This window comes from Myotis lucifugus, unplaced genomic scaffold (genome assembly GCF_000147115.1).
Source record: "Myotis lucifugus unplaced genomic scaffold, Myoluc2.0 scaffold_13, whole genome shotgun sequence".
In the NCBI taxonomy this organism is placed as follows: domain Eukaryota; kingdom Metazoa; phylum Chordata; class Mammalia; order Chiroptera; family Vespertilionidae; genus Myotis; species Myotis lucifugus.
In genome coordinates this window covers 5,295,732-5,319,864 of record NW_005871061.1, presented here as the reverse complement: position 1 = coordinate 5,319,864, position 24,133 = coordinate 5,295,732, and the positions used below count along the sequence as shown (strand labels likewise).

At 40.8% G+C, this 24,133-nt stretch overlaps 1 protein-coding gene across 3 annotated transcripts in view; it reads left to right on the top strand.

The window, feature by feature from the left end:
• Positions 1 to 454: 454 nt before the first annotated feature.
• Positions 455 to 24,133, top strand: part of DIAPH2 (diaphanous related formin 2) — a 906,095-nt gene continuing 882,416 nt past the window's right edge. For all 3 annotated transcript variants that reach the window (XM_023750473.1, XM_023750472.1, XM_014452154.2), the window contains exon 1: positions 455 to 829. In XM_023750473.1, the coding sequence (XP_023606241.1) occupies positions 698 to 829 (132 nt within the window). In that variant the 5' untranslated portion in view covers positions 455 to 697. The remainder of the gene's footprint in view (positions 830 to 24,133) is intronic.

Sequence of the window (24,133 nt, the reverse complement as noted above, 5' to 3'; positions counted from 1 at the left end):
CCCTCCACAGGGCGTAGCAGGACACCCCCCAGCAAGGCCGCCGCCAGGGAAGGTGCTCTGGCCTACACCCGGGAAAGCTGCTACTCAGGTAGCTTCTGCAGTGAAACTCACACGTGAATCCTCCCAGCCCTCAGTTTCCCCATCTCTAAAATGGGCTACACCTCCTCTCTCTGGACTAGTTCCCTCCCATTTCACGCAAGGCCCCTTGGACGTGAAATCAGTGCTTAACCACCGCTTCAAGTCCTCTCCTTGGGCTGCGGTCACCGCGCCGGGCATGCTCAGTGGCAGTGGCCCTGCCGGCGCGGCACCGGGAGTAGGAAGCAGTTCTCCGCGCCCAGGCGCTGGCTGCGGGCACTTTGATGAATCACGTGTGTGGAGGCCTCTTAAAGAGATAGGCACGCACTTTCTCCACCCTAAACACCGCCCTGAGGGCGGCGGCGGCGGCGGTAGTGGTAATTGCAGCTGCTCAGGGGCAGGGCTTGCCCCGGCGCCGAGTAGTGGCAACGGCGTGTGGCGTCAGGGGTGCCTGGGCTCCCGGAGTCCCGAGGGCCTGAAATCTGCTGCTCCCTAGACAGACACACGCCCTCCCAGGGAGCGGTGCTCCCGAATCAGCGCGGGGCCGCGGGACCACCCCGAGGGGCTTCCTCAGTGGCGGAGAGGTGGGGTGACAGGGCACAGGTGACAGGGCCGGAGAAAGATGGAGCAGCCCGGGGCGGCGGCGTCGGGAGCGGGAGGCGGCAGCGAGGAACCCAGTGGGGGCCGGAGCAACAAGCGGAGCGTGGGGAGCCGGGCCGCCAACGAAGAGGAAACGAAAAACAAACCCAAATTGGTGAGTGCTCCGCAGCCCCGCCGGCCTTGGGGACAGCGAGAGCCCCGGGATCCTCCTGCCGTTGAGCGCGGGGGCACCCGGGGCCCCCTCCCAAGGGTGACCGCGACCTCGCTGTGCAACTCGGGGAGCCGCTCCGAGCGGCCACGCCGAGGCGCGGAGACGGCGTGGGGGCGGAAGAGCACCCCCTTCTCCACTTAACCCCTTTCTCACTCGTGTCAGCCTGGGAAGGAGAAAGGCCCCACCCCAACTTGGGGAGACCCCGAGTACTGGGCAGGGTCCGTTGTTTTGTCCAACTTGTGGGCGCAAACCTTTGCGCAATTCCCTTCCCACCCCTGTCAGCTGCTGGGTTTTGCCTCTAACGCTTTTAGGGTCCGGGCTGGGAAACCGCGCTTCCCTGCAGTCCAAGTACTTGGGAGCCCACCCACAGGCTTCCAAAATGAAAAAATCCCATAAAACAAAACACACACAACGTAGCGCCCCCCCGCCCCCGCCCCAGTCTTCCCACTTTACCAGAAATCTAAGAGACGCCTACGTGCGTCTCCCCCCTTGCCTCTCCATGTGCTCTCCCAAGAAACGTTTCTTTGGAAGAGTGGGGGGAGCGTGGGAGCTGGAGGCTGGGTGAGGTACCACCAACTGTCGTGTGTGAATAGGCGGAGGCAGCCAGCGCTCCCACTTAGTTGATTGAGAACTCTCCCAGGCAGCCTGACTGCACGGATCCCACCGTCCTGAGTGTGGGAAGCAGTGGTGGCAGTCCATTTCCTGCCACTGACTTCATGTGCAGAGGAATGAAATCGATGGGCCCGGTATTACATTGGGAAATACTGGAGTTCCCTCTACTCATCAGTAAAAAGGGTTCCTCTTTTTTTTTTTTTTTTTTGTAAACTTTCTAATTCGGGTGGCAGGAGGGGAAACGGTTTGCCTGTACAAATTCAGCAGATACTCCTGTCTTAACGTTCGTCTAGCTCGGAAGCACAAGCCACATGTTGCTCAGCTAGTTTTCAGTTTTAACCAGCAACTTGATTATAATTAGGAAGGAGAGGGTGACTTAACTGAAGCCTTTCTTATGGCATCTGGCCCATTTGGTGTGTACCTGCTATAACTTCTCTTGCCGCCTATTTGCCTTTCATATTGGAAAACAGTGGTCGAAGTGTTACAGTTTCAGGAAATAGACAGCCTTCCATTATGTGGGAAAGGACCCAGTTGGGTAGAAAAAAATGACAACTTGAAAGTCTCATCAATTCCACCCTAACTTGAGGCAAATTGAGAATTTACTTACTTGATGTGTCTTGTTACCCCAGTAACTACAAGTGAGGAAACTGAGGCACAAGGTCTTTGTGAATTGTCTATGCTGGGCTTAATGGGTGCCCTCACCATCATGAAAGTTAGAAAAGTTTTGTGAGTGTATCACCAAAGTTTAATGTACTTAAAAATTCGGATGTTGTGATTTTGAAATTTATCAGTTTGTGGTAAAAGAGTGGTCATATTTCCTTTTAATTTTGACCCAGCACAAAACTGTGGTTTAAACAGTGATTAAAAGTTTAAGCAAAAATAAAAGTGAATTGATAGTTTCCACGAATAGTTTGGTGCAACCAGCAAGAACCTTTCAGTTTTAGGAAGTATTCTCCCAAGAGAAAGCAATTATCTCTGCCTGTTGGTAAATAACACCTTGATTACATTCTTCTCTTCCCTTTGGCCATTTGTCCTGTTTTATCTTTTATGTTTTACTTGCTTCCACAAGGTAACTAGATAGTTATGAGGTGGTGTCACTTTCAGTTCCTAGCTGACACTGTTGGGGGTTGAACATAGCTTGATGTAGTTACTATTTGTAGTAGAACAAGTATTTAAATCCAAGTGTTTGTTAATATCAGTGGGAATTTCTTTCTTTTTTCTTTTTTTTTTTTTTTTGCTCAAATACAACCTTTGGGCCTTACCTGATTTTACGAGCAGATGTGTCAGAGTTAAGAAATACAAATTTAGGAAGATATTTCAGCACTATTTTGAGACAAGCAAGTTGACCAAACAACAAGACTTGGTAAACTTCTTTTGATAAATGCCTTACTCCTTATTTTGAGTTGTCTTATTGAAGTGCTCAACATTTTTTTCAAAGGCCTTTTAGATAAAAGTTCATCTGGAATTCTTAACTTAAAATATTGCTAGTAAAATAAAGCTTTATCTAGACTAAATGTTATTATTTTGGGTATTATGTTATTAATCAGTATAATAGTCCTTAATTGTGTGCATGTGTTCTTCTGCGTGTGGGATTATAAAAGAGAGCCATATGGTAATAGAAATTATTTGTGTAGGTGATTATGGGGGACAGCAGTTCTTAAACTCCTGAAATTGTATGAAAACATTTGAGTGTAGGTAGGTAGGTACATGCAGTTTTCTGGGCCCCATAGCCTTCATCAGTTTCTCAAAGGCATCTGTCACCTATAGAAATTGGGTTGAGAGAGAGAGAGAGAGAGAGAGAGAGAGAGAGAGAGAGAGAGAGAGAGAGAGAGAGAGAGAGAGAGAAAGAGAGAGAAAGAGGGAAAGAGAAAGAGAAAGAAGGAAACAGAAAACACCAGTTGATTCCACCTGAAGTTACTGGGAAATAGCACTGACTACAGGACTGATTGATATTGAAGATAATTCACCTGGGGATAAAAAGAAATTAATTACACAATGTCAATATAGCATTAGCTTAGGTGAAAGTTTCCACTAAGTAGAAAAATTAACTCAATAGCTATCGTATAGTGGGTTCATAAAGTGTAAGGATTATGATTCTGTTGTTTTCATTTTAGTTCCTCATTGTTCTGGAACACTGGAGAAGGCAGGCATGTTTTCTAAACTGAAGAACTATTCTTTTCTTTATATCAGTGGTTCTCAACTTTGGCTGCACATTAGAATCACCTGGTAATCTTTTTAAAATCCTGATTTCTGGGCCTTATCCTCAGGAAATTCTGTTTCTTTGTTATGGGGTGGGGCCACAACATTAGTAACAAAGAAACAGAATTTCCGGAGGATGAGGCCCAGAAATCAGGATTTTAAAAAGATTCCCAGGTGATTCTAATGTGCAGCCAAGGTTGAGAACCACTGCTTTATATCCTCAGCTTTTGATGGGTATTAGTGAGAATTTTTTCAGAGATACATTTCAGGACTTTAACGACTTCTGTTTAAGATTAATTCAGTCAAAATTTAACAAAATTTGTATCTGTGCCTCCTTATAATGATCCTTTTATTTTGATTCTTTTTAATGAAGGCAACCTTATTTGGGAATTCATCATATATTAAATAATGCATTAGTAGTAGAGCTTTGTATTTCATGTAACTATCTGGTGAGGCCCAGATTGTAGCATCTTGTCAAATAGCATGAGTCTTAGATTAATTAGTATCTTGATGTCAACCATGGAATGTATTTTGTCAAATCGAGAATTAGAGAGAGCTCTAGAGGTGGTATGATTGAATCCCACATGTTTAAGGCAGCGACCTAACCATTAAGAGAGGCTAGTGTTAAGGTAGAACTAACACCCCTCATACACACACAGTGGTGTAGAGTGGCTTATCATTCTGTGGTGTTTTTGTGTTTTGACTTTGTGTTTCTGTATGATTCCTGAAGCCTTTGGTTCCTTCGATAGTAGAGTTAAATTAGTAACTTGAAGTAACAGAAGTTAATTTTTTGGTTATTAAATAACTTTCTGAGTATTTGGTTATTGGTTTTTAATTGGCTAAATTCTGATATTAATTGATAAAGTTTGAACTTTATTATTTCATTTATGTAACAAACATTTACTGAGCATATACGGTGTGCTAGACATTCTTAGGGCTGGTGATATAAGGTGGGGGGGAGAGTAATGAAGACAGAGAAGTTAATTAATAGACTAAAGAGCTGTGTGATAAGGAATGATTGGAATATGCATAGGAGGACGATGTAAAATCATCATGGAGAGGCATCTAAATCTAAATGGATGCTGGAGTGTGGTAAAGAAAGGCTAATATTGTAGGTGATATTTGCCCCAAGGCTTGAAGAATAGGCCATTAATTGAAGAAGGCAAGGGAAAACATTTTAAGTTGAAAGAACAACATATGCAAACAGAGAGAAACAGTAGCATGTCCAAGCATGTCCAATAAAGGAACGGTGGGCAGGTGTTAATGGCTGAAACAAAGGGTACACATGGTTGACCTACTAGAAAAGAGACGGAGTGCAGATCATGATGCGTATTTGTATGTCATGTTAGAGGTTCAACTTTTTTTGTGAAAGCCATAGCAAGTCATTGAAGAGATTTAAGCAGGAGATTGATTCGATCAGAATTGTGTTTCAGAAGGAAACACTACAGTGGAGAATTTCTTGGAGAGGGGTACTGGAATGGAGGCAAGAAGACCTATTAGGAAGAGCAGAATGGTGTAGAAGAGTTGGATGTTTGTAGTTGGAGACCTGGATTCCAATCGCAGCTCATCTGTTTATTCTGCAAGTTTTTCTGCATCTCAGTCTCCTCCTGTCACTTCATGGCCTCTCTTTCCTGCCACCCACCCTGAACATCTTCAGCACATCTGAAATGCTCACTCTGGTCCTCCTTTATAAATCTCACCTGTGGTTCACACAGCCCAGCTCCTGCCTCAAAATGCTCTCATTCTTCCGCTAAACATTCACTGATTACTTCACCTTACTGAATGTTTTCTTTATTTTGAGCTCCTAGCTATTTTGAGTCTGAATGTTATATGCTGATCTTGCATCTGCAAAGATTTTAAAGTGCTTCTGGGCCAGGGTCCTGCTATATGCCTTTTCTTGAAAACTTTGCAGGACAGCACTTGGGGGTAAAACTACTCAGTAAATTATTATTTGTTGGGAATTCTTTCTCTGTAGGCCAGACATTTTGAGAGTGTAAATTGTTGAAAAGAGGCTTTAAAAAAAAATAAATGTTTACTTTTATGTGCCTTTTTTTTTTTAACTTAGTGCACGTACTCCATCAAATGAACTTGTTCTGTACACTGTTTTGTGTCATTTCTCTAATTTTGAAATTCAAGAAACTTCTTGCTGGTAGAACTCCCTTACTCCCTTACTCCCTTGTTTGTTTGGACTATTCTGATATCAGAGCCGGAACTTCCACTCAGACAAACAGTATCAAAACGGATGATGATCCAAGTAAGATTTTATTGTTATTAGTAGGAGACTTCATATTATTGGGAGAGTACTGAATGGAGGGCCAAAGGACCTGAGCTCCAGTGTTTGGCAAGTCTTTTATTTGCTTGTGATCTCTGATGAGCCATTTAACACCAGAAGTTTGCACCTTTTGATTAATAGCTGCCAGTCCTGAGATAATGTCTGCCTGATTTGCTTCACAAAGTGGTTTAGCTAAATCACAGTAATTGAATGAGAAAGCATTAGGAAATTGTATATTGCTATGCAAATATATGGAGCATTATCATTAACCCCTTATATTACCTGAGTGAAATGTATTGTGGTTAGATGGCCAATGGATTTCTTGCAATATGATAGTTCTATCATTATTATTATACTAGAGCCTGGTGCACGAATTCATGCACCAGTGGGGTCCCTCCGCCTGGCCTGTGGGATCGGGCCGAAACTGGCTCTCCGACATCCCCCAAGGGGTCCCTGATTGCGAGACGGAGCAGACCAGGACGAGGGATCCCATCAGTGCATGATCAGGGCCAAGGAGGAACGCGGGAGGTTGGCCAGCTGGGGAGGAACCGTGGGAGGGCTCCAGGGCATGTGTGGCCTGTCTCGCTCAGTCCGATTGGCCTGGCCCCAGCAGCAAGCTCACCTACTGGTCAGAGTGTCTTCCCAGTGCATGTCATAGCGACTGATCGACTGTCTGCCTCCTGGTGGTCAGTGCACGTCATAGCGAGCTGTTGAGCGGCCTTAGCATATCATTAGCATATTATGCTTTGATTGGTTGAATAGCCAACTGGACACTTAGCATATTAGGCTTTTATTATCTATAATAATAAAAGGGTAATATACTAATTAGACCAGATGCTTCTGGACCTCATTCTGGACGTCCTTCCTGATGAAGCTGAGGCCGGGTACCTGCGGGTGGCCCAAGGGAAGCCAGCCCAAGTCCTGGGTGCCTGCGGGCGGCCGGAGGAGGGAAGCAGCCTGGGTCCTGGGTGCCAGAGGGAAGCCGACAGCCGGGGGAAGGAAGGCCTACTATTGCATGCATTTTCGTGCATTGGGCCTCTAGCATAGGATGAAGTACCATAATATGGTTGGTTATACATTTATTGATTCCTTATTCTCTCCCCAATTATTTTGTCCATTTGGAGCATTATGCATTCTGTCCTTTTACTAATAATTTTTTCCATTGAATGAATATAAGATGTGAGTGTAACTATTTTGTCATTGTACTTTTTTATAAAGAACCAGGTTACTCTTTCTTTGATTTGGAAGCATTTAAAAATTATATATTGCCCTAACTGGTTTGGCTCAATGGATAGAGTATCGGCCTGTGGACTGAAAGATCCCAGGTTCGATTCCTGTCAAGGGCATGTACCTTGGTTGCGAGCACATCCCCAGTAAGAGGTGTGCAGGAGGCAGCTGATCGATGTTTCTCTCTCATTGATGATTCTAGCTCTCTATCCCTCTCCCTTCCTCTCTGTAAAAAATCAATAAAATAAAAAAAATTATATATTTATGACACCTGTCTTGTCAGGAATCGTGCTGCTGTTGTACAAATAAGGAAACTGAGTCACTGATGTGTTAAGTGGTGTGATCTAGAGATAAGTTTAAAAACTAGCACTTTTATTGTCAAAGTTAGCAATACACTGAGTCATTATGTTTCAGGGACTCTGAAGGAGTAAAATTATTCAATCTCTCTCTCTCTTTTTTTTTTTTTGGTTCCTTTTTGGAACAATTATAATTGTAATCCACCTAGCTCTCAGTAGTAACATGTCACTGAAGTGAAATCATATTCTTTTCCAACCTGGTCTCAAAGAACACTGTAAATAACAAGATGCTCTGAAAATAGTACATACATAATATATGTTAATTTACATGAACCAGCACATTTGCCTAAATATTACTGGTTATCTCTAGCACCATAGAGATTGTTATTGAAGACCCAACTTTCTCCCATTCCTAGATTCAGTCTGCCATGCAGAAGAGACCAGTTCCTTCTGTTAGATTTTGGCTGTTTGATACTTTATTTTTGCCTCAAGCCTGAAGAAACTACCAGTAAAGTGATGGCTAGGTAACTTGAACTATGACTATGTATTTGCTATCCAAGTGGGCATCTTGTAGAAAACACCCATGTGGAAGATTACCCAAAAATGATGCATTCAAAGGAAGGTCCAGACATATTTTCACATAGCTATTTATTATTAATGTAAGTAATAGAAAGAAATCAACTCGTACTAATTAAAAACTTATTTACCTGATCAGGCTGCATCAGTTTCAGTCTAAAATGGTTTACTCTGGCTGTATTGGACAGACACTCAACCAAATCCTGATCCTTGCTTGCTTTCGTGAAGCGGCCTGGGGAAAAGGGTATTGGTGCTTTCTCATGAAAGAAATGTAGAAAACGAAATTCTTACTAATCACCACTTGCACAAACTTTGGCTTAATGAAGGTTTTTCTGTATTGCTTTAGGGAGAGGAAGCTACCTTGCTACTAAATACAGACCAGCAAATTGGCTGCCAGTTTCTCCTGTTAGAGCTCTGACAGGTGTGATGCCTACTTCAAGTGACAAGCTTCTAGGTGGTTATTTAGGCAGCCTGGGTAGAATCCACGACTTCATTAGGATTGAATTGTTCCCTAAAGGCTACTGAGTCAATCACCTGGCAATTCTGGTGCTCACCCAAGGGAGAAAAGACATTGGGCACAATCTTTTTAAAAATTTCTTACTTCTTGTACTGTGATAGATATCCACAAGCGCTGGTTAAGGTCTGCTCAAAATTATGAGGAGTTTTTATCTGACCTTAACTTGTTAGTTGCTCTCACCCACCAAAAAATGAAAGAGGCGCCGTAGCGGGTTTGGCTCAGTGGATAGAGCATTGGCTTGAGGACTGAAGGGTTCTGGCTTTGATTCTGGTCAAGGTCACATGCCCAGGTTTCAGGGTTTCAGGCTCTATCCTCAGTAGGGGGCGTGAAGGAGGCAGCCAATCAATGATTCTCTCTCATCATTGATGTTTCTATCTCTCTTTCCCTCTCCCTTCCTCTCTGAAATCAAGAAAATATATATTTTTAAAAAGTAAAAGACAAAATTAAGTTTCTACTTTTTTTGTAATAAGGGCTGATTAAGACTATAAAACATGAAAATTTCAAACATACTATAGAGTCGAGAGGATAGTCTAATGAACCACCACATATCCATTACCCACATGTAGGATGGCGCAAAAGTAGGTATACAGTTGTACGTATGGAAAATAATACAATAATTAATAAATAATAACACAATAAACTCACAGTTATCTCGATTTTCAACATTTGCTTCATCCATCCTTTATTTGTTTCTTGCTAAAGTATTTTAATGCAAATCCCAGATATCATGTCCTTTTACTCCTAGGTACTTAATATGCATCTCTAAAAATTACTGACTTAAAAAAAATGTAACCACTATGTCACTGTTGCATCTTTAAAAATTAACATATTCCTTGGCATCACCTAACACTCAATTCATAATCAAATATCCCCAATGGCCTAAAAAAATAATTAGATTTTAATCTAATGTGTCCTAATTAATGTACATGTCACTGAACTCCTTAAACAAATACAGCTTTAAATTAATGGTGAAATCATAGTCAAAGTTATTCTACATGAAGGGCTACCATAAAGTATCACATCCAATTAAATACTCTTCTGTCTTTAATTCTGTAGAAGTGTCTGGAAAGGTTGACTATGTAAGTGTGGAGAGACTCCTTAGAATAGCTGCTATGTGCCATAGGAAATAGAGCAGATTAAGACTTTTGGCTCCACTCACTGGTTGGGTAATCATACATTCTTCATTTGCAATTTGTCATGTGGGGTGGGGTTTATGTGTAAGAATTTTCCTCCCAGAGAAATGCTGTAGAATGTTGAAGGAAATGTGTCCTTGAGTTCTCTAGGTAAAGGGCTCCTCTAGCTTTTTGATACACACACACACACACACACACACACACAAGTTTATGTTACCAGCTCTAGTTTTTATTTCAATACAAATGCCATTTTGGTATTTGAGGTGTCTTTGCTTTTAGCCCTTTTCATACACTCTAGGTTGCTGAATCTGGATAAGGAACTCTGAATTGTTAAAGTTCCTTATTTAAACATTTTTGGGGTTAAAACTGAAAACCAGGCTACACTAATGAGGCTGGGTATGGGTGGAGTGGGTAAGTGTGAGAATTAACTTGGGCAAGTGGCCTACTCTCCACACAGATTTACTAAAGAAATTGTGTAACCACTGTCTTCCAGAGAGTAATTTAGTGCTGGGAGGTGATAGGCTTATAATTTCACAACTTTTTAGTAATCCATCTCCACTCTGCAACTTCTAGGCTGCCCTTTTACTCACCCAATCAAAGGAGTAATTTTCCTCCAAACAGGAGATGAGTGATAATTGTTGGGGCTGGACAGATGGCCTTTCCTCCTTTTGTTTTGTCCAGGAGAGAGAAAGCTATGGAGGTGTTGTTTTATGTGTTTTGAAATCAGTCACTGATAATATGCTATTAAACATTAGAGATTTTATGGTTGCTGAAGCTGTTTAGGAAGATTGTATATATAGAGTGTAAGACTTTACGTAGACTTTACACTTATATTTTGAACTTTAATAAAGTATATGTGTGCTAGAGACCAGGGCCACTGTGTATGGTGGGGCCCAACTCAAGGATGAGATACCGTAGAGGTCATATCACTTGTGCCCAGTCACAAGACTATGTTTTCAGGGGACCACACAAAGGTGCCAGTGGGCTCGCTACTGCAATTAAACCAGATGGATTTTGTTCTGAAACCTGATGGGAATTTAGCAAGGCACGGGACAGAGTTTAAGTATCTCATTCAGAATAGGTATTTCCATTTGTCGTGGATTCTGGGGGAAAAAAGGCATATATCTATGTAACATGTTGTCCTGAACCTGGCTACATGTGCTTTTAAATTATTGCAATCCTCAAATATAGAGACCTGTGTCCATGAGGACCTAGGCTACTGGTTCAGTCTGTTCATTACTTAGTTAAGGCGCCTCCCTTTCTGCACTCTTCCCAGTAATTTTCTTGACATTATTGTTCCACGCGCTTCACATGGTTATAGACTGTGACGGATAAGACTGCATTTTTGGGAAGTTAGTGTCATAACTTCAATTTATTTTCATTTACATTGCCTGTGATATAAGGCCAGAACATACAGCAAGTTAAGATGGGTTAAAATAAATTTGGCAGAAGCATTTACTCTAATAATATGCTCTGCAGCTGCGTACCTCGCATTACAAAATCAATGTTTTCTAGAAGAGTCAGTGTGTACATAAAACATTTGTGAGTAGCAACAATCTTTTCTTAGGCTGACCTCACAGCTTGTTTTTCATTGGCAGTGCATTAGCTTACAGTTTTCCTCCCCTTTGGTTGAGTAGCTAATGGTCTTTAAACAAGCTATTAAAGGGAAGAATAATTTTACAATGCAAAAAAAAAAATAAAAATGGCCTGGATATTATATCCATGCTGGTGGTTTGGCTTTTCATATATTTGTTTTAGCAAAGCAGGGCCAACCCATGTTCTCTAATCTCTAAATTCTTAGGCTTTCTCAGTAAAGCCTATACTTGCTTCATCAAATCGTTTTCAGATGGTCTTATGAATTTCTGAGAGATCCAAGGGCTCCATTTTTATGTAAGTTGAGTAGGTCTGAGGCCAAATACTAAGTTTTTAAGTGTCTGTATCTCTGTATAAAATGGAATTGAGGCATTAGTTATACTTTAAAGTCGGAATTGTGCAGGGCTCAGGGCCTGATTTTCCACACTCTTGTACCAGCTCTGTTGTAGCTAACTGTGGATCAAGATATGTTATGCTACAAATTCCTGCTTTTGATCCCCTCCCTTTAAATATTGTTAGCATTTGTGTGTTGCTAACTCTAAAGATCATCTGATTCCTTGTGGTTTTTACTGGTTTCAGCGAATATTATTAATGGTGAATGCTATTGCCTGGCCACAGAAATAACATGCAGAAGGATGGCCATTGGATGTGAAATCAATTACTGAATGTGACAGAGATTTATTTAAAAGCATCTTCCATCCATACCATCACCAGTCATGTTGCCAGAAACTAGTAGAAACTACATTTTGATCTTAGTACCATTACTTCACTTTTTCAAGACTCCACATTTTATTTTATAGAGTCTAAGAGTATTTCATATGCTATATACAGAGTTGAAATAGGCCAAGTCGGATATCTAACTGGTCCTATTAAGTCTTTTTTTTTTAAAGAGTTACTTTCTGGCAGTTTAAAGAGGTTATATAGAGAGTAAGGTGACTACTTTGAAAATGTAACTCTAGATAAGTCATTTATCTATCTTCTTTCTGGGTGTCAGTTTGTTCTGTAAAACAAGGGAGTTGACATAAACAGTCTTCCAGTTTCCATTCAGTTCTAATGTACTGGGAATGAAAGGTTATTAAGAGCAGTAATGAATCTGCCCTAACATAAATACATGACATCTGGGTTTCAGTTAGACGGAAAGTTAACAAACATGAAAGATAACTGTTTAATGCTGAATGCTAATGGGTGAAAATGCAAGTTCACGTTACTGTCCTGTTTTGGGAGTCTGAGTTAGCCCAGTTCAGTGAAGTTCACATCCATGTTTTAACCATGCTCTATATGCAGGACCCTAGAGAATGCTGGCTCTGCCCTAGGTCAGTATAATCCAGTGGTTCTCAACTTTCTGGCCCTTTAAATACAGTTCCTCATGTTGTGACCCAACCATAAAATTATTTTCGTTGCTACTTCATAACTGTAATGTTGCTACTGTTATGAATCGTAATGTAAATATCTGATATGCAGAATGGTCTTAGGTGACCCCTGTGAAAGGGTCGTTCGACCGCCAAAGGGGTCGCGACCCACAGGTTGAGAACCGCTGGATCCCTCGGTGGTTTACCTTGATTCACTGACCAAGTACAGTACTCAAGCCTGCTCAGAGGTGATTCTCAATGAACAACCTCATGTTTACTGGTTGCTATTCTTAGTGCCTTGCATATATTTGTCAAGAACTATGTATGGTCTGGGTTTTAATCCTGCTTACCCACCTGTTGCTGTTTTCTGGATGGTTGCAGAAGACACAAGACTCCTGGATCAGAGACAAAACACAGTTTCTTATTCATTGCAAAAGCAACAGCCAGAATGTCACCATGACACACTGGTGCACTATGGTCTTAAGTCCCATGAAATGGACCAGGATGGATCCCTACACAGGTAGTGAGTTGCATTCCAGGAGAGGAACACTGAGCTTAGAGGATTTATCTCTTGTTCAAAAAAATATATTTTTATTGATTTCAGAGAGGAAAGAAGAGGGAGAAAGAGAAACATCAGTGATGAGAGAGAATTATTGATTGGCTGCCCCCTGCACGTGCCCCCCCGCCCCCACTGGGGATCGATCCCACAACCCGGGCATGTGCCCTGTCCAGGAATTGAACCGTGACTTCCTGGGTCATAGGTTGATGCTCAACCACTGAGCCACACCGGCCAGACAGATTTATCACTTTTATAATAATCAGACGCAAGCCTGCTCTATGTCTGGGGAGGGGAGATATTATGACTTCATTCAGGGTTTCTTGCTACAAAGAAATCCCTGAGAAATGGGAAAAGTGTTGTCAGGGCCTTTCCGTTTTGGCATCCCCAACAAGAATGTGCAGGATGCTCAGGAATGATGGTAGACATTGTCCTCCTTCGATAGTAACTCATTTGATTTTCACAACTGTTATTTTGTAGGTAAGGAGAAAGGCTCAGAGCACATACGTAACTTGCCTGAGGAAATACAGTGGTGAATTTGGAGTTCAAGACCAGTGTGACTGTAAAATCCCTTGTTTTAAACCATGATTTTCTATAGCACCTAAGACCCTGAACTTCAGAATAGCTTTTTTTTAAAAAATATATTTTATTGATTTTTTACAGAGAGAAAGGGAGAGAGATAGAGAGCCAGAAACATCGATGAGAGAGAAACATCAATCAGCTGCCTCCTGCACATTTCCTACTGGGGATGTGCCCGCAACCCAGGTACATGCCCTTGACCGGAATCGAACCTGGGACCTTTCAGTCCGCAGGCCGACGCTCTATCCACTGAGCCAAACAGGTTTCAGCTTCAGAGTAGCTTTAATTTGACCTGAAGACCTAGTGGTTCTCTAGCCTGGCGATGGTTGGACCTGGCCTAGCTTCTGCAGTATGCTTATGTATACTTTAGAAGACAGAGTTCAGGACAATTCATTTTAGTGCCACTGATAATCAAAAGTTAAAATTCTTTGAATCACTGCCAGAAAGCAGTGGGTCAGATATGTAACCATTGTTAGCAAAGAGCCACGAGGATAAAAGTGATATGGCTGTGGATATTAAGGATGCACAAATGTAATTCTTAAAAATACCAGTCTGGCCTAGCCAGTATGCTTAGTGGTTGAGCGTCGACCTATGAAGCAGGAGGTCGGGATTCAATTTCCTGTCAGGGCACATGCTCGGGTTATGGGCTCGATCCCCAGTGTGGGACGTGCAGGAAGCAGCCGATCAATGATTCTCTCTCATCATGGATGCTTCTCTCTCGCTCTCCCTCTCTGAAATGAATAAAAACATATTTAAAAATATAAAAAAATACCAGTCTGGCAGTTTGGCCTCTGTTAAGTAATTTCATGGTCAACACAAGGCCTATTATTACTGTTGCATATTGCATGCAATTATCTGTTGTTCTTTCTATGTTAGCCATGAAGAGAGTCGCTTTTGAACATTGCAAGCCATGCTGCCTGCTTCAATTTTTAGTTTCTCTCTTCCCCTCCCCATTCCCCTTCTGTTTGTTTGTGAAATTTTGTGTGAAGTAAAACTGCTTTGGAAAAACTAATGCCAATCTCCCATTACACAAGTACACAATATGCATTATTTCTTGTTTAGGGGAGTGCCAAGAACCACCTACCTTCTCCTGCTGCTTCCTGTGCCTGCTTTGCCTAAAGATTGGCTGCAATAAAAGTGTGACATATTCAGCCAAGCGCTATCTTTTTTAATTAGGCTGCTGAAAGTGTTGTGACAAACTCTTTTTGCGTTGATGTGTGACGAGTAATAGAGCCCTAAACTGTAGGCTTAAGTGCCAAGTAATACGGAAATGCATTAATGTGATTTGAGTTCTAGTCCCTTAGCCTTAACCATCCATCCCCCCCCAAAAGGAAAAGAGGGACTTTAACTTTAGAAAATGTGTTGAGTAAAGTAGATCATGAATACACCAGTATATGCCTGGAATCCGGTGATTTCACACTTATGATCACTAATCTTAATGAGTTAAAATTTCTATGTTGGTTCTTTTCATTGAACTATGTGCAATAAATATGAAATAAGGTAAAGGCTATCTTAAACTTACATAATGATATAAACATAATTGGGGCCCTAGCTGGTATGGCTCGGTTGGTTGAGTGTTGTCCCGTCACCTAAAGGTCACCGGTTCGATTCCTGGTAGGGCACATACCCAGGTTGCAGGTTTAATCCCTGGTCAGGGCTTGTGTGGGAGGCAACCGAGTGATGTTTCTCTCTCTCTCTGCCTCTCCCTTCTTACTGTCTCTCTAAAACCAATAAAAACATAGTAAAAAAATTACAAATAACTGGAAAAGCTGATAATTAAGGTATTTTTAAAAATGTCTATTTTTTAAGTATCTCTCACCTATTCTTACAGATTCATATTGTCTCCAAATATGATTCTGGTTATTGATGTCCTTCTTTAGTTTTTTACCCCATATAACCCAAAGAGCTTTGTGTTTTGGACACACATATATAAAGGAGAATGTAGTATTCCTCTGACCCCAAAATATGTTCTTCTTTTCTTTATAGCAGTGGTTCTCTTTGGGGGACAGTTTAACCTCCTAGGGGACATTTGATAATGTCTGGAGACATGTTTGGTTGTCAGAAATGGGGAAGAGTGCTACTGGTATCTAGTGAGTAGAGGGCAGGGATGCTGCTGAACATCCTACAGTGTGCAAGGCAGTCCCCCATGACCAAGAATTATTTCATTCCAAATGTCAGTAGTGCCAAGGTTTTGAAACCTTGCCTGGGATCCTGTGACTTTTTGTTTTAGGATGAAAAATTCCTATGGCTCCTTAACCATGCTTTATTCTCCATTCTATTCTTTCCTCTATATTAAGATGGGACCAGATCATCCCTGTCTTCAAGGAAACATTGTTTATTTCATTGACTCCCACCAATGTTATTTTCATTTCCTTTCTTCCCTCAACAGGAAATCTGCTGGAAGGTACTGTTTACAATTTTGTAGTTGTAAACTATACATATTATCACTTATCTCATTTCTGCCCTCTAAAAAAAAGTCTCTTCCTAATGCCTTTTAAAAGGCTATTTTTCCACCTGCTGATTCCATGATACCTCAACAAGTTTAGATACTAGTCACTTTTAACTCATCTGTACAGATTTTAGATTCCACGGTAGAGAATTATCTGGCGACTTTTGCCTCTTGATTGGTTGACTGCCCAAAGTAACAGCTTCCTTGCCTCCCATCTCAAAAAATTCTCTCTTTATCTCCTCTTCTCCACATACAAGTGCAGGCAATCACATGCCTCTTCAAATGCTACCTGAATGCAGTTGAGGCCAAACCTTTCCAGCTGCTTTGATACCTAAGTTCTATACACTATCATTGTTTGCTGAAACACATCTCTAAACTATGATGCAGTTCTATTAAACAGCAAAAAGTTGATTCATTTCTCTTAGATCCATCCGAAACCTGGAATTCTTTATGGCAGTGGTTGTTTTAATAATCTTTCTTTTTTCAGGGAAAATAAAAATTAACTTGATGTCATGCCCCTGGACATACACACACACAGAGTAAGCGAGACAAGCACACACACACAGAGTATTTATAGTTTACTTTTTCAAGATAAGGTTTACTCTTGCCTCACGTATCACCAGACTATATTACTATAATATTAGTCACTGACTGACCTTTATGATTTCTGGTTCAGTTGAATCAAGGTTAACTTCCCTATTTGACCAGTGAAAGTCAGTGACTACTTCTCACTCAATTCGACAGGATCAAGTTTATTTTTTACATTTAGGGTTACTGTTAGGCTACCTAATTTTAACTTCTTTTCTTCTTTCTATTTGCCCTTTATTTAAGTGAAGATATTAGCCGCATTGCCCCTTCTGCCTGAAATAACCTCATCCTTTTTTTCTCTTCTTAGTGAATTCTAAGTACTTACCTTCTATTTCTTCATATAACTTCTTAAAATCTATATTACCTGATTGAAAGTGACATGATCAACTCATTCTCCTTCTGAGAGCCAGTTCATTTTGTGGCATGCATGGCCATGTTCCCAGTTATTCTTATTATAAATGTTCTTTACAGTGTGCAGTCATTCCACACGCCAAATCCTCATTATGAATGAGGCATCATGCTGAAGGTGCAAGTACAACTATACATAGGTCTTACTCTCTAGGACAGTGGTTCTCAACCTTCCTAATGCCGCAACCCTTTAATATAGTTCCTCATGTTGTGGTGACCCCTAATTTCATTGTTACAAATTGAACATAATTAAAGCATAGTGATTAATCACAAAACAACATGTAATTATATATGTGTTTTCCGATGGTCTTAGGCGACCCCTGTGAAAGGGTCATTCGACCCCCAAAGGGGTCGCGACCCACAGGTTGAGAACCGCTGCTCTAGGAGTTTGTGGCCTAGCGAGAAAAGAACATACGAGTCTAAAGTAAAGTCTTATAATAATAGGTGTCAGCAGAGTGCTCTTGAAATGCCTCATACTGTGCTGAGTATGGAGAGGAGGGACTTCACAGAGGTCACATTTGCCTCTGGGTCTTAGAGAATGAAGAATAGTTTGATAAGGTTACAAGGGAAGACATTCTCAGTAGAGGGATCATCATGTATACAAGTTGAGAGCTAGGTAAAGGCATGTATATTTTTTAAGTGTCATTGATTGAAAAATGTCATGTCTTGGAGGGAAGGCTATGACTGAATTTGCTTTGTAACAGAATATGGGTGATCATATGAAGCATCTTTCACTAACTCAAAGGTGAAGTAAAGAGAGAGAACTAACATTTATTGAGTGCCTACAATGTTTCAGGCATTCTTCTGGGAGCTTTACATCACTATCTTACTTAATTTTTATCATAAATGTGTACAGTAAGTATAGTTATTTCCCTCATTTTACAGATAAGGAGAATGACTCTCAGAGAGGTTAACTCGTTCTGATTCCAAAATACATGCTATTTTATAGTAGCATGCTACCTTCCTGGAAGTAACAGAATATATTTAAAAATTTTAAATGAACTATACTGTTTTTCTGTTATGTTAAAATATACTTCATATTTTATATTTTATTTTTTTCTTCCCATCACAAACCTTATTCAGAGTCTAATAAATGCATTCTAACACATTTCATCATTGTTGGATTAAGTTAGTTGAGAAATAATAGAACTTGAGAAGTTGGCTGGGAATTGTCCACAAACATCTAATTTAGAGCTCTATACAGTTAGTTTACTTCTGACACACTATTCAGCTAGAAAAGTTCTAGCTCTGAAATTCTTCTTGTTCAGTACTTGATCTCATTTAATAAACGTTTTGGAGAAACCCATCCCAGGACTGTACTACTCATTACTAGGGTATTAAAATAAACAGTCCCTGCCCCCTAGAAACACAGCGTTGGAGACTCTGATGTGTACAAAACTCTGGTGCAAGGTGGAATGTGATAAGTGCTACTTGAGAGGTAAAAAGTGCTGGGAGTACTAGGGCTGACTTCTTGGAAAGATTGGCAATAGAAGAGAGTCTTAAAGTGCTGGGAGTTTTCCTTAAACAAACAGTGCTAGAGAGAGAAAGGGGTAATTCCTTATAGTGAGAACAGTATGCCAACTGCCAGGGGCTAGGAAGTTAGGGCAAGTTTGAGGAATGAAGAGCTAGCCTAACTGGCAGTCTGTACTTCTTAATCCCTTCCCCTTTCCCACCCATCTCTCCAACCCCCATCTCATCTGGCAACATTCAAATTTGTTCTTTATATCCATGGTTTGTTTCTGTTTTGTTTGTTTATTTATTTTGCTTTTTTAAGATTTCACATATAAGTGAAATCATATGATATTTGTCTTTCTATGTCTGACTTATTTCACTCAGGGCAATACCCTCTAGTCCAGCCGTGGGCAAACTACGGCCCACGGGCCGGATCCGGCCTGTTTGAAATGAATAAAACTAAAAAAAAAAAGACCGTACCCTTTTATGTAATGATGTTTACTTTGAATTTATATTAGTTCACACAAACACTCCATCCATGCTTTTGTTCCGGCCCTCCGGTCCAGTTTAAGAACCCATTGTGGCCCTCGAGTCAAAAAGTTTGCCCACCCCTGCTCTAGGCCCATTCATGTTGTGGCAAATGGCAAGACTTCATTCTTTTTTTATGACTGAGTAATATTCACTTCTTTATCCATTTATCTCTTGATGGACACTTAGGTTGATTCTAGTTATAAAAACAGTTACCATGGTATATAGTACAGCATAGGGAATATACTCAATAATCCTATCTAATAAAAGGCTAATATGCAAATCGACCAAATGGTGGAACGACTGGTCGCTATGATGCACACTGACCACCAGGGGTCAGACGTTCAATGCAGGAGCTGCTCCCTGGTGGTCAGAAGCCTCTCCCTCCTCCGTGGCAGTGCTAAGTATGTCCGACTGATGGCTTAGGCCTGCTCCTCTTAGGGACATCCCCCGAGGGCTCCCAGACTGCAAGAGGGCACAGGCCAGGCTGAGGGACCCTCCCCACCCCCCCGAGTGCACAAATTTTGTGTACCGGGCCTCTACTATTGTAATAACTATGTGTGGTGTCAGATGGATACTAGGCTTATCAAGAGGATTGCTTCATAAGTTATCATAATGTCTAATCACTATATTGTACACTTGAAGCTAATCTAATATGTCAACTGTAATCAAAAAATTAAAAAGAGCTAGCCTAGTGAGGCCCTGATGTACATGCGATAGCGGTGGAGTTCAGTCTGGAAGGAGATTGTGGCTCCATCATGGTGAGCACTGAATGCGTCTCTATACAGTTTGGACTTCGTTCTGCAACCCAGGTAGAGTATCTGAGCAGGGAGTGATATCAGACCTTACTCTAGACCAGTGGTCGGCAAACTGCGGCTCGCAAGCCACATGCAACTCTTTGAGTGTGGCTCTTCCACAAAATACCACGTGCAGGCGCGCATGTACAGTGCGATTGAAACTTCGTGGCCCATGCGTGGAAGTCGGTATTTTGTGGAAGAGCCACACTCAAGGGGCCAAAGAGCTGCATGTGGCTCGTGAGCCGCAGTTTGCTGACCACTGCTCTAGACTTTTTATAATTGGAAATATCATGTAGTTTAAAATCTTTGGTCAAAACTTCGTGGTAATTGGCCTATTGCAGTGTAAATATAAAGGCATCTATTAATTCTGATACCTTTTGGCATGCTTTAATTTGATAGCTTTGAACTTGTGAAATTAAACATGTACTGTAAATAGCATGTACTTTGCTAACTTAGTTTTGCAGTGACTTAATTGGCCCTTGCTCCCAACTACTCTTCTGTAGATCTGTGCCTCTAAGTCTAAAATTTTTGCCTCCCCCCCACAAAAAAAAAATACAACTTCTTTAAAGGTCAGGTAGCTTACTTAGCATACAAGGCCTCTACTGTCAAACTGAATGTGTTGTGTCTAGACTGAATTACAGTCCCCAGAATATTCCCAGAGAAGCGGCAAGATTTATAATATATAAAACTAGGTAAAATTATCCTCACTAAAGTGTTGTCATGATTTGGTTGTTTCCATTTTCATGCATGAATCTCCTGTGACAAAGTAAGAGAGATACATTGCTCACAGCCATGGCAAAGTAGTCTAGGGTTGTAATTTGAACTTGAGTCTCCTACTTACAATAATTCACTTAAACAAGTGAACTTTGTATTAAGAGATACTGTCAACTTAGTTTTATTGCTACAGCTTATAAAGCTTTTGTTACTACAGGGGTCCAAATGAATTCAAGATAAGAGCTAGAGAAATGAAAATTTGTCCATATACAAAGGATTTCACATACCCAGCATATCAAAGAATTGTGTTTAAATCTAGTTTTTACACAAAATCTGATTTGTAACGTGAATGAAATAATATCTGTTATTGTTATTATTAATGATTATATTTATTTGAAGGTAGAACTTTAAAAATACATACAGGGTTTAAGGTTTAGCTGCCCCCGTAAAAGTAAAAGTAAAAGTAAGCTGTCTTTCTGTTATGGTACGCAACTGTTATTCAGTGTTTGGTTTGGTCAAGGACAAAGATAATTTGTCCAAACTTGAATGTTTCCTTATTATTTCTTGAGAGAGGTATTACCTATCATGTGCTTTACTGAAAGTGAATTATTATTTTTTTATGCAGTGGTTTGTAGCTATAGAAATGGGACACCATTTTGCAAGGTACAGGCTGGGAAAATTTTCAAGCTCCTTGTTGGATTGCACAGTTATTCCAAAAACACATAGGTCTTTAGGACATGAATCATCCTTTGCTAGACAACTTTCTCATGAGAGATTTGTGATTCTTGCAAAATTCCTTTTGAGCCCTCAAAACGCGAATAGTATTACTACCAAAGCGGAGGACAGGAACTCTGTGGGTTATAAATACATGGCCATAGCAAAGGCCAGCAGCTGCCCTGCTATGTTAGAGCCAAAAATATTGCCTGGCCTTTTCCTTTTACACTGATGGTGCCTTGGGACTTGGCAGCCCAATCACGAGTGGAGTAGTGTCTGGTTTGTTTTTTTTCTCAGTGACCTCCATAAATGTGATGGTACTGGAAACAATTCACTTCTCCAGTCTCTCTCCCACTTGCCCTTCCCTCTGACTTGATTGCCAAAACGTTGGGGTTGATGATGGCCATCAGCTTTCCCTGCTGCTACTGGCCCCTCCTCCTTTTTGCTTTATAGTAAAATACTGGGACACATTTTCCCATAGACATTATTCCTTTATTTGGTACATATTGTAGTGCAGTTCAATTTCCTAATATTCTATTTAGGGCTAAATAATAAAGAGTTATGAAATATAAGTGCTTGGTATGAAAGGAATTTACAATATTATAAGAAAATTAAGCCTTGTATACACATCAGTATTGAGTTAGTGTCATACAAATGACTGGGGTTTAGAGACAGGAGAGATTAATAATTTGGGTTAAAATAGGCTAGGAACTGAGTCAGTAACTACTTCTTCCCTCCCCTCCCCAACTTCCACCATGGGGAAGTGCATTCAGAATTCAAAACAGAAGAGTTAACTATGAATTCATGGGTTATAGAATGCTCAGTTTCAGCATTTCTATGTAGGTTGGGTCAATTAAATTATTATAAAAATACACTTTAAGTAGATTTTTTTAGTACAAAATGTTCCTGATTTTTTAGAACACCACCATATATACATATATGCTCTGGCAGGGGCATATTATATATATGTTTTTACTGATTTCAGAGAGAGGAAGGGAGGGAGGGAGGGAGGGAGGGAGGGAGAGAGAGAGAGAGAGAGAGAGAGAGAGAGAGAGAGAGAGAGAAACATCGATGATATCGATTGGCTGCCTCCTGTGTTGGGAGAGATGACTTCCTAGAGGAGTGTATAACCTCCCCGCCCCCCCCCCCCCGGGTGTATGTGCTTAGAGTGAAAAACATATTCCAAAAACTACCTGCTTTTCTAATGCAAGCTGAAATAAAAACCTACAAAATTATGACTGGCAGAAATAGACAGAAAATAGCATATCCTCACATTAATCTAACCGGGATAGAGGTACACACAGAATCCCTGGGCAAGGTGTAACAGAACCCTTGGAGTACCTGAGATTATTATTTAAAGGAGTCAAAGGTTAGCAAAGGTTGCCACTTTGCTGTAGCATATCACGATGACACAGTGATTTAATGACAACCACTTCTTTCTTGCAAATGGTAACTTTGGTTCTTTCTCTCTTTATGTCTTCTATATTTAAATTTTTGCTCTGTGAGTATTCTTTATTACTATGAATACCAGGAACATGCTGTATTTCAAAAAGTGTTTGTCAAACATTTTTCTTTCTTTTTTATATCTCTGAGAACATTGTTTCTTTGGGAACATGTTATATAAGGAGGTTAGGTGCAGGGGTAGCTCCCCTTTTTTCATACTCGATGTACATTGTAGATGAGTGGTTTTATTAATAGTATGAGGCTGGGCTCTGGGAGCAGTCACATGTCATGTAGTACAGGAACAATGAAGAGAGAGTTCCTTCCTCTTTTCTAGGTACAGGGTTGATCCTAGGCAATATTTTGAAATTGGTAAATTTTATCTTTGCGATTCCCCAAATTCCTTTCCGTACTACCCCTTTTCCATATAAAGGTGCCCTCCCTTCAGGCGAGACCTCTCCCTCTGTAGCCCTCCTTCCAAATCTTCCCTCTTCCTCACTGTTCCAAAGTTACCTACCTCCTCTCCCCTCTTCTCTTACTCCTTCTGTCATACAACTTCTCTCTCCTAAGTACCAGATGAACTGCGGTGTGCTAAAATAATGTCTGGATTTATCGTTGTTTTCAAAAGATGGTTGCTAACAGCAATTAATAGCTTGGTAAAATATCTAACACAGTGGTTCTCAACCTTCCTGATGCCGTGACCCTTTAATATAGTTCCTCATATTGTGGTGACCCCCAACCATAAAATTATTTTCGTTGTTACTTCATAACTGTAATTTTGCTACTGTTATGAATCGTAATGTAAATATCTGATATGCAGGTTGTATTTTCATTGTTACAAATTGAACATAATTAAAGCATAGTGATTAATCAAAAAAACAATATGTAATTATATATGTGTTTTCCGATGGTCTTAGGCACCCCTCGTGAAAGGGTCGTTCGACCCCCAAAGGGGTCGAGACCCACAGGTTGAGAACCGCTGATCTAATAGCACAGGAAAGTGACTAAAGCAGACAGTAAGAGGAGAGGGTTTGGGGGAGAGGGTAATCATATAAGCAGCCCTGATTTAAGGTTCACCCTTGGGAATAATGGGCACTAAACTGTTTCATGAACCCATCTCTCTCACATCTCTGCTCATGCCTGGTTTCAAGACAGTGCAGAGAGGCTTCCGGAGTTGAGGATAGGCACCTAGGATAGGGAGAGTGGGTTTCTTAAGTTTGGGACTGCTTATATGCCCTTTTGAGTAAA